Source organism: Dendrobium catenatum, unplaced genomic scaffold, assembly GCF_001605985.2.
Source record: "Dendrobium catenatum unplaced genomic scaffold, ASM160598v2 fragScaff_scaffold_629, whole genome shotgun sequence".
Classification (NCBI taxonomy): domain Eukaryota; kingdom Viridiplantae; phylum Streptophyta; class Magnoliopsida; order Asparagales; family Orchidaceae; genus Dendrobium; species Dendrobium catenatum.
In genome coordinates this window covers 567,917-578,952 of record NW_021319091.1, presented here as the reverse complement: position 1 = coordinate 578,952, position 11,036 = coordinate 567,917, and the positions used below count along the sequence as shown (strand labels likewise).

General features: G+C 33.4%; 1 protein-coding gene across 7 annotated transcripts; it reads right to left on the bottom strand.

Moving 5' to 3' along the window:
- Positions 1-2,269: 2,269 nt before the first annotated feature.
- Positions 2,270-11,036, bottom strand: LOC110094432 (probable GMP synthase [glutamine-hydrolyzing]). 7 transcript variants are annotated; one of them, XM_028695392.1, is made up of 7 exons: positions 9,973-11,036; positions 7,338-7,395; positions 7,182-7,265; positions 6,962-7,103; positions 6,039-6,384; positions 3,454-3,590; positions 2,270-2,832 (listed from the first exon to the last, which is right to left on the bottom strand). In XM_028695392.1, the coding sequence occupies exons 1-7, from the start codon at positions 10,463-10,465 to the stop codon at positions 2,806-2,808; spliced, it is 1,287 nt and encodes a 428-aa protein (XP_028551225.1). In that variant the 5' UTR covers positions 10,466-11,036; the 3' UTR covers positions 2,270-2,805. The 7 variants fall into 7 exon arrangements, with proteins under 7 accessions (XP_028551225.1, XP_020675324.2, XP_028551229.1 ...); XM_020819665.2 differs by lacking the exon at positions 2,270-2,832 and having other exon boundaries at positions 3,294-3,590; positions 7,338-7,389; XM_028695396.1 differs by lacking the exon at positions 2,270-2,832 and having other exon boundaries at positions 3,294-3,590; positions 9,973-10,529.

Sequence of the window (11,036 nt, the reverse complement as noted above, 5' to 3'; positions counted from 1 at the left end):
AAATATAAATTAGGTTTCATTTGAGATAATTTTTTTATTGTTTTCTAAAATAAATTTTAATATAAAATTTTCTAATTAAAATAATTTTTATACCAAAAAATTATTTAAAAAAATAATAAGAAAGTAATCTCAAATGAAACTTTAGATTAAGTAAAATTGTCAACATTCTCTCCCAATTTATGATGAATTGAAATCCACTCAAAAAGCCACAAAAAATCTTCCAAAGCTTTGCCAAACAGTGGCATTTAAGATTTGACTTTCAACTCTCTCCTCTTAAATAATTTGTTGCTCATTGGTTGACCACCAAACAACAACTTCAAACTTTATTATTATTAAATGACAAAATAAATATATATATTTATTTACTTTCATGATTTTTTAATTAAAATTAATCAATGTCAATTATAGCCAAAAAAATCTTAGAAAATATAAATAGAACAACAAAGAGAAAAAAAACAATATAAGACTCAGAAAAAACAACAAAATCAAGCATTGCTTGATGATGAAGAAAATCAAAAATCCTAAGCATTAATTAAAAAATCAAAACTTAATCTTCCAACATAGAAGATTCATTAGAACCTTTCTTAGAAAAAATTGGAGAGGAATGCATGAAAATTATCATTATTCTTAAATTCTAATAAAGCAAATAAAAAACAACATCATCATAAGGAAATAGCAATATAGATTCATATGATGATTGTTCGATAAATTTACGCTGGTTCTCAACTACCTAAACATAATCCTCCTTTTTTTTGTCTAGAGTTTGGGACTCAGCAATGATAATGTTAAAGGATAGATATATCCAGTATATATAAAGAGTGTCAACAACAAAGCACTCTGCCAAAATAAAAAATTTCAAGAATTGTGAGAGAAAATTGTCATTTCATTGCTTATGTTTTATAGGGTTCGTAGAGAATTGGAAGAAAACTAAAAAAAGGTTCATAGAGAATTGGAAGATTAAAATTTTGTTAGGTTTATTTTGAGATTAGTGCTTCAAATTTGATGACTTTAAATCTAAGCCCATGAGTTAATGTTTTATTAGAATGAATGTTAACCTTGTTAGATTTCTTTTGAAATAAGAGAAATATAATTAGTCAAAAAAAAAAAAGAGAAATATAAATTTTGATTGATTTCTTAACTATTATCTTCATTACAAATTAAATTTAATAAATTTAAGATTTCTTTTTTACCAATTCTTTTTCAAAAACAATTTTAAAAGTATTAAAATATAAATTTAAATATGAAAAATGTGAAACAGCCGGCTCAAGCCAGCTAGCTGCAGTAACTTTAAACTATAAATATGAACATCTCTGATTTCCTCTCTCTCTCTCTCTCTCTCCAATGGCTTCCATGACTCTTTCTTCTCTTCCGCTGGTGTTCCTTTGCTCTCTTTTCTGCGTTATTTTCTCTTCCTTCTGTTACTGTAAATCGTTATCTAGCGTAACCATTGATTCTTTGAGAGCTTCTCTTGAAAAGCAGGAAGATTTTATAGTGTTTAGTCTCATTGAGAGAGCCAGATATCCTTATAACTCTTTTGCCTATGATCCTTCTTTCTTGGGTAATCAGAACTGTTCTTTTGTGGAGCTTTTTTTCAGAGAAACAGAGGCCATGGAAGCCAAGGTAGTTTTTCTCTTTTCATTTTTTCTACTTTGATATTGTTTATTCATTTAATTCATTTCTCACTTTGGTTTTTGTAATATTTTATTTTTCTTTTTTTTTTCTTTTTCTTTTTGGTGTTTTAGTTTTTAAGAACTTGTTGATTAGATAAATGCCGTTGAAATTTAGTTTATTTTCATGTGCTTAATTGCTTTACTTAGAGAATTGGACTTCATTTGGGTAGAAATTATTCTGTGCGGACACCACACTGTCCGGAGGAGAATCAGAGCATGCCACATCACGTGACGTGGCATGCTCTGATTCGCCTCCGAACCGCATCCGTTGTCCGCACAGAATAATTTTTTTCATTTGAGATCAACAACTTTCTTATTGCTTCTTAAACAACATTTTAGTAAAAAATTAAAATTTTTGTATCAACAAGCTGCTTTAATAAGCAGCAATAAGAAAATCGTCCCAACCGAAGCCTTAGCTTGGTATAATGATTTATTTTATCAATAAATATAATCTTATACCCATTGTTTTGACCCAAAATATTAAAATTTCTCCTTTTTTCTCTTTGTTAATCTCACTAATTTATTACTGCCATGTAAATTTGGTTCACTTTCATGCATTTAATGGCTTTTACTTTTTCAAAAAAAAAGAAACGGAGATATTAGCTGGTTGACCAGCTTGATTGAAATTGTCAATAAATAAATATATAACAGAGATATTGAAATGGTCAATCCTATTAAAATTTGTACAGTTTGGACGGTATCAGAACCCCGAAGAGCTTCCATTCTTCCCAGATTATACACAACCTCCATTAGCTCCTCCTCACAGGTTTCAAAATGTAATTATCCCTCTCTAACCTTAATCATTACACTAATCATCTGTAATTAAGAAAACTAATCCAGTTTATCCTTCCAAAGATCTTGCATCCTCCTGCTGCTTCAGTAAATGTTAGCAGAAGAATATGGGATATGTACTTCAACGACTTACTTCCCCTATTCACCAAAAAAGCTGATGATGGAAATTATCAACAAACTGTAGCTTCAGATCTTATATGTTTACAAGTAAGAATCTTCATATTTTAATTTCGACAGATTAATGATCTCCAGCATCAAAATATTTTCATTAGTGTTTGGAGATCATTGCAACAGGCTCTCTCCAGAAGAATTCATTCTGGCAGATTTGTAGCTGAGATTAAATTCAGAGATTCTCCTCAGAACTATATTCCTGCAATACAGGCTAAGGTTTCTGATCATCCTATTCTCTTCAATATTTTTGGATAAAAATATCAACTTTATATAATTTTTCATGTAAACAATAGTTCTGATCTGTATTTATATATGCAGGATTCAGAAACTCTGATGAAATTGCTAACATTTACTAGTGTTGAAGAAGCAGTAGTGAAAAGGGTGTTTAAGAAAGCTGAGATATTTGGTCAGAATGTAAATTTAGGGAAGAATTATGTAAAAGAGTCTGAAAGTAAATATAAAGTGGAACCTTCAGTAGCTGCTAAGCTCTACCAAGAATGGGTTATTCCATTTACTAAGCAAGTTGAAGTTGGTTATCTTCTTCGCCGCCTAATTTGACAGAACAATGTGATTTAGGCTTCATTTGGGACGGTGTTTACTGCTTTTTAAAGCAGTTTTTTAGTATAAAAAATTTATTTTTTTACTAGAAGGCTACTTTAAGAAGCAGTAACAAAACTGTACGTGTCAAACGAAGCTCATTATCTGATAGCAATAAGATTCTTCATCATGAGCTATGAAATTATGTATATTTTAGGGTAGAGGAATCAGGAACCATTAGAAATTAATAAACATCTTGAGAAAGATTGAAGAGAGTGTGCACATTGGTTCTCATAATTTCCTTCAAGGGGCTTCCCATAATCCAAGACTCATTGAAAAGAGTAAAGCAGAAACCAGCTTCATCACATAATCTTCTCTTCTTCTTTAGAACCAGACAATTCTTCAACGTCCTTCTGTATGCTGCAAAATGTTTAGATGCTTGAAACAAGAAGAACGCCAATAAAAGTTTAGAAGCTTGAAAGTTTTGGATCTGAGCAGTTTATTGATAGTCTCTATATGTGTTTAAACACACTCATTGTGCAAACATTTTGAAAGCTTTGAGTTACTTAAAGCCGTTGTGTCTGTTATTTGAAGAGCAGATTATCTCAAAGTGATTTTTTTTAAGAAAGAAGATGATCCATATAAAACAGATAAAACAATGTGGATGATTTCCCACAAACAAATTCAAGAGGTGATGGATCCCCTCAAAATTATTATTTATAATTGAACATGAAAACTTTGATGAGTCATCATAAATTTTCTTGTGAGATAGAGACATCCAAAATAACATTCAATTCATGGCTCAAAAACATCACCATTGTAATTATCATCATACCATTATGTAGGTCGCTTGTCATATGAAACTGAGTGCGGGATCGAAAAGAATAGACTGTTGATAAGCAGCCACTCGAACGTCTGAAGGGGGCTAGGCTCTCCTTTAGGTTTAGATAGGCATTTCATCAATGATGACCTTGAATCAAGCCCTTGCTCTACAAGTCAAATAGACGACTCAATCAAAGAGAAAGCTGGGTCTGACAGTTCCACTAACTGCAGATGAAGAGGTAGATGCTCTCAAGACTCAGAAGGAACGCTAGCTATATGCTTCACATATGGATTCTTCGTTCACTGCCCTTTTTAAATGACATACTACTCTTTCATTGTATGATTTTTTTAGTTTGATGAAGACAATCTCATTATGTATCTAGTACTTATTGTATTTTTACCTTTGCTCGGTAGTTATGTGCCAGTTTTTTTTTACCGTTTCCTCGGATTAAAAGGAACCGCTATAATAACAACCACGTGCGTTTCATTTCTTTCGGTCTTCTCTTTTCCTGCTTTTTATGAAGTTGCGCTTGGAGCTAGTGCTTGCGATCTCAGAATAACTCCATGGATCTCATTGGAAATGTTTGATTCTTCCTTGGGCTTCTTTGGCAACCTTGAAGTCATAGTATGAATTACCTAGTAGATAAGTAAGATTCAGACGCTACAATTGTTTTGCGGCAATAATAATTAAGCTTTTTATATTTAAGACTATTTGATTCCACCAAATTTTATTGTCTGATATTAATCCTTGAGCAAATTTATGTGCATAGCCATAGCATCTATTCTGATGCATTTTAAATCACTCTTATTCAAAATTTATATTTTTGTTAGATCCCTTTAAAATTATAATATAAAGTATCTAAAATTCAAATCACATATTTTTATTTAAAAAATAAAAAATATTTATATTTATAATTTTTAGCATTTTGTATCATATTTAAAAAATATTTAAAATCAGAGGTTCTAATTTTTCTTCTCATAATATACTAATAGAATAAAGATATTCCTACTAAATTAAGACAAAATAATAAAATTTGAAGACAATAATATAAAATATGAAGACTAATAATGACAATATAAAAATCACAATTTTTTTTCTGAAGCTTTCGAGTAATATCATAAATTACAATTAGAAAAAAAAATCTAATAAAAAATAAATTAATCCTCACAATTAAGCCCATGCTTAAGCCTAAGCCTAAATTACCAACTAATTTATAAATAAAATAAAATCATTAAAAAAAACTAAAAATATATTCAGTGTCTATCATTCCACCAATTGATGGTAAACTTTGATTAAGTTTTTTTTTTTTTTTTGCAAACTAATTGAGTTGATAAATATTTTTTAAATAATTATCAATCTCTTCAAATGTGAGTGTTGTCTACATCAAATTGCTATTTTAGAACTCAAATCTTTTAAAAAAAATCTCAAATATTTTGTAGGCTTCAATTAATTTAGGCTTCGTTTTAGACGATTTTCTTAGTACTTTTTAAAGCAGTTTTTTAATATAAAATTTTTTAATTTAATAATTTTTTTACTAAAAAATTATTTTAAAAACAATAAGAAAGCTATTCCATACGAAACTTTAGTTAATAAAGATTTTGAATGTTGTTGACACAGCTATGGGATTGAATACTTCCTGTATCAAATCTGTATTTCAACACAGATTTTCCAACAAATAAGATATAAAATAACAAAATAATAATAATTCTGATGATGATAAAACTTCAATAACTTTTGAGCTGGCATTTTATTGCTAATTTAGCAAGAAAAGTTTCTGAAATGAATAATCTTTTGAATTAGTGTAAAACCAGAATGCTTTCAACTTGGTAGAAAACTACTTCAGAGCCTTCTCATTTTGCACTTAAAAACAAAATTGTGCTGGCCTGGCTAAAAGTCTAAACAAGTTCATATTTCAGGAGATTTATGCACATAAGACCAAATTTTTAACGTCAAGAAAAAGGTTGGTATTCCAGGCAGTCAAATACCAACAGCTCTCTCATTCTTCCTATTTACTCTCTACAATCATTGTTATGAGACTAACATACCTTCAGCATCTCTGACAAGATCCAAAACAATATCGTCCTTCAGTTCTTCTCCAGGATTCAATCTCTCACTGGAAGCTTCAGCTTTGAGACTAACAGATTCACAGCATTCTTCAAACCTGAAGCAGTTGATGAGGTGATCGTTGGTTAAACCTGCGGCCTGCATGAATGAATACATGACCGTCGGCCCGACACCGCGAAAACCTCTCCTTACGAGGTCCTTGCTGATTGAATCTGCCTTTGGGGTCTTCACCGGGATCTGCCGAGGGTATCGAAATCTGCTCGCGATTGGCTTGTGGTTCACAAAGCTCCAACAGTAATTATCAAATGATCCAAACTCCTCTATAATCTTCAACAATCCAACAAAGCAATGGTGATAAGAACTTGAGAGTGAAATAAATAAAGATTAAAGTTGATAAAGGTATGGTCCAAAGAAGATAAAGGTGCTTTTAATAATGAGGATTCGCACAGAATGGTATAATGCTATGGCCTACTCGAGAAATCCAGAGTGTGTAGAGTTTAGGTGAGGTAATAAATTGAGTCTTATTTATATTAACTGGCTTTAAGTCGTTATATTTAGGTTTCGTTTGGGACGGCTTTCTCACTACTTCTTAAAGCTATTTTTTAGTACAAAAATTAAAATTTATATTAGAAAGAGTAAGAAAGCCGTTCCTAACGAAGCCTTAGATTCCTTGTTCACATGGCAGACTGATTACTGAGCTCCAGTCACCAACTTGAAGTTTTGACCAACTAATGGCTGGCAAAACTACAATGGTACATAGACTGAACTGATCTGGGCTGAAGCTCTAAATATTATCAACCATTTAGACCTTCAACATTGCTTTTCTAGTATTAATGCCAATGAGAAAAGACTTCAGCTGTTAAGGAATCAAAAGGAGGAAAAAAAAGGAGAGATGTGAATGAACCTTGAGAATCAGTTGTCCATTTTCGATGACAGCTCTCAGTTTTGTCTCAGAAAGAAGGGAGCTCGCAATGCTTCCTTGAGCTATTAGCTTCTTACCGTTCATTTTAGAAACCAGCACAGGATCAAAGTTCATGAAGATTTCCCTGTACCAGATGAGTCAGAAGCAGCATTTCAAATATATATATTCAGCATAACATATCTATTTAGCGATTGGAGGATACCTGAATATTTGCCTTTTATTAAGGATCGCTGGCCAAGTAAATTCGGCTAAAGCACCGGATAGTACAAGCAATTCAAAAAGCTTCCTGTACAATTTTCAAATCATCAGTGTTTGAGTTTCTCTGAAAAGACAGAAGTCAAGCATGGAGGTCACATACTTATCATCATGGACAGGAACACCCCACTCTTCATCATGAAAGGTCACATAAGCTGAATCTGACAAAGAAGATTAAATCAACATCCAATTGTTTGACTGAAATAATGATGCGAATTTTATATAAATGATTGCATCAATTCTGCATATTTTGAAATAACAAGATTCGTTAATGTAGCTTTCAACATTCAGTATCTACTAATTGATATTTAAATAAAAGGATATAATCTTAAGTCAAGATCAGTGCATTTCAAAATAAAGTAGAGGCATTTCTAACAGAGTGGGAATGATAAGAAAAGATTCGAGGGTCATATTCTAACATCTCTCATCCTTGTAACTTAATGAGTAGTATTCTAAACAAAAGAACTTTCATAGTTAACGTCATCCCAATTTCATAGTTTACACTCATTTGATTCTTATAACAAAAGCAATCTACAATATCATTCATGCAGTCACTGAAATCAGTTTATCCTGATTTGGTTCTGTTATGCCGCCAGCCCAGGAGGGGGCGGAAGCCCTAGTGGGGCCCTCTACTTAATGAAATTGTGTTTAGGAGGGAAATTTTAAAATTAGGGGCTGTTTAGGGATTTTGTAAGCTTACTTTTGGCTTTAATTAATCCTTTGGGGGCTAAGGTTAGGGGCATCTTGAGATTTGCTGAATTTTGAGATCTAGGATTTGTTTTGTTTGGGATCTAGGCTTTGCTAGATATTTGGAGAGTATTTCTTCCTCTCGAATTGAAGAAACTTGTATCTTGCTTTGTGTTTTTCTTGTTTTTGGATTGAATCCAAGTATTTCCCATGTGTTTCTTCTTCAATCTACTAAATTTCTTGTCTGATTTTTGCTGATTTCTCTCTGAAATCAGCCTTTTTTTCTCTCTGTTTTTGCCAATCCTTACTAGGTTTGCTTGCGAACTCAAGTATTACCCTTAGGGTTTCTTGCGAACTCAAGTACTTCCTATCAGATTCCTATAACAAAACCATCTATAATGCCCATCATGTAATAACTGAAATCAGTTTTCATCGCTTCCTCTTCATATGAACATAGTTTGCACTTATTTGATTCCTATAACAAAAACCATCTATATAGTCCTCCAAGTAGTAGCTGAAACCAGCTTTTCATCCCTTCCTCTTAAGGGAAACAATGGCTTATACTAAAGGTGCACCCTCGTAGTTTAGTTTTAGCCACCTCATCTTATGTGAAGAGATTACATGAGCTACGATAAAAAAAGAAAAATATTATGTGCTAATAAGGTGTTTTTGATTTGTATTGCTTGGTAATATTTAGTGCTGGTGTTGATACCAAACAATACAAAGCAATACATATTAAAAATGCCATTTTTTATAACATAGCTAAAAAAAATCACTTGAGCGGCTAGCTATCGTCCAATAATCATTAGAGCATCAACATGCATATCAGATCAGGTGAAACAGCAATATACTATCTTCTTTTTAGCCTCAACATAGCACCAACGCATGGCTTAGGAATCCTTTTCAATTTAGCAATTTCTTGTTTTCACAGTTAATTGTATTCCTGGTCGGCATTTTAGCAGAACAATTTTTTATGACAGATGCTTTTTCGCTGCAATACCTTGTCAATTCCCTCTTTTCAACTGAAATACACAACTCAAACTTAATTATAAAGTATATGAAAATTCAATTTCGATATAAAAACTCAATGGTTTTCAGCAGTCAGTGTCAATTCATGTATGTATCCTCATAATTTACAATAACAAACAAAATAAGTGTATTTTCAGCTCAAAGAATGAAAGAAAAGATTATAGCTGAACATAAAATAGCTGTACATAAAACAAAATCATATCTCAAACTCAAGAATTTAAACTCTATAGCTTATGATTTGCAACATATTGGTGATATAAATTCTATGATCCAAAACTTGACTGGATAGAGAGTTGAAATTTGCTAGGAGTAAAGATGGAATTACAGCAATGAGATGGTTTAATCAGCTTATAAAATAGTTGAGAGGTGTGAAGTAGCCTTAAGCAGCATAGGTCAGATACTCAATACTAGATTTGTTAGCATCTACATCATCATATCCTACGGGATGCGCAAAGGTTTATATTTTTAACAGATTAATTGACAGCCAGAATAGGAACCAAGTCGCATTCTCCCACATTGCATAATTTCAAAACCTTTTAGATACCAACCACAACTCTTATAGCATTTGAGACAAAAAACTTGATATAATTTACCAAAATTCAACAGCTTTGCTCAAGACACATCGCAATACTACACAGCATAACACAAAGCAGCAATGTCAAGCGTAGCCTAAGTGAAAACAAAAATGGTGACAACAAGATCATAGCAAGATACAATGAGAAATACGAATGATGCTAAACAACTAAAACTCAAAAGCCTGGAACTTAAAGAGGTTCTCATTGTAGTAACTTATTAAGCATTTAAAAAGAACAACTTGTATACTTATAGTACAATGTAAACAAGAATAGCAAACGGAAGTGAATACATAATCTTTGTTTAACTCGAAGCAATTTAACAATTCTATTTATAGAGCCAATCCCTTTACAATCACAACATGAATTATTAGCATTCAAGAAAAGAATAAGAATGAAGCATTCGTCGTATCAATACACAATGCAGAAGTAGGTGAAGGGAGAACAAACCAGTGTTAGGTGTTACCCAAGCACACCTCTTCTTCATCTGCAAGGTCTCCATTGCTGCCACCACAGCACCATCAGCCACAATCTCCTCTCTCGACACAATCTTCTCAGGTTTGGGAATACTCTGTCTTCGCTTAGAGGTAAAATTTAGCCTGCCAATTCTTCCCGTCGAAGCACGACTGCAGAAGGAATCAGTAGATGCGTCCGAAGAGCAAGAAGCATTCAGAGAAAAGCTAGATTGTAGCAGAAGTTTCTGCCTCCTCGGAACGGCCACAGGACTCATTGGAGGTGAGAAAGACTGAGAATCCGTCACCATAGACACCTCTTTCTTCTCCTCCTTCAGGCCCGACTGCGCTCTTTCCGCTTCCCTTAGCGGCTTCGAAGCTGGCTTCCGGGACACTGACGTCAACCTTGTTTTGTTTCCCGTTGGCCCAAGAACCGGCCGGGAGTCTGACTCCGTCACATTCATAGAACGGAGCTTTGGCGCTCCCGACATGAAGAGTACAAGGAAAACGCTGACTTTATCCCGTCCAGATCTCAAACTCAAAAACTCATAAAAACGACTGGTTCAACCACCCATCACCTCCATTCCACCTCCAGATCAATTCCTCCATTGAAAACACAAATAAACATATCGAAGTCCCAAAAGACGTCCACTTTCAACCCCAACTGAGCCTTAGGGTTCGTGAACCAACAAATTCGCGCCCTCCACCCGAATCAGACAAGGAAACTCTAGAAACAGCTGCAATTTTCGTACTGGATTACCGAGACCCGAAAGCAACCCAAATCCCAAGCTTCTTCCTCAGGAATTTTCCGTTCAACCGTGTGCCATTAATAAAACTAAAACAGTAACTCACTAACACCCTATAGCCTATGATCTCTTCCCTACAACTTGTTCTGAGAGAAATCCCAGAAAGAGAGGAAGACTCTCCGATCCAAACCAGAGGTCTGCCGCTCTCTATATAGACTGCCGCTGAGGAGAAATCGAGCGAAATGGTTGTAAACGAACAGAGAGAGAAAGGAGGAGGAGCAGAGAGAGGGGGAGGGAAGAGAAAATGTTTGCTAGA

What these genes read in the sequence shown, in the direction of transcription:
- LOC110094432 (XM_028695396.1), bottom strand. Translation starts at nt 10,465, where the DNA reads ATGTCGGGAGCGCCAAAGCTCCGTTCTATGAATGTGACGGAGTCAGAC. An exon ending in AATAAAAGGCAAATATTCAG is followed by an intron (nt 7,104 to 7,181) that starts GTATCCTCCAAT and finishes CATCTGGTACAG; the next exon opens with GGAAATCTTCATGAACTTTG. An exon ending in ATGGACAACTGATTCTCAAG is followed by an intron (nt 6,385 to 6,961) that starts GTTCATTCACAT and finishes GGATTGTTGAAG; the next exon opens with ATTATAGAGGAGTTTGGATC.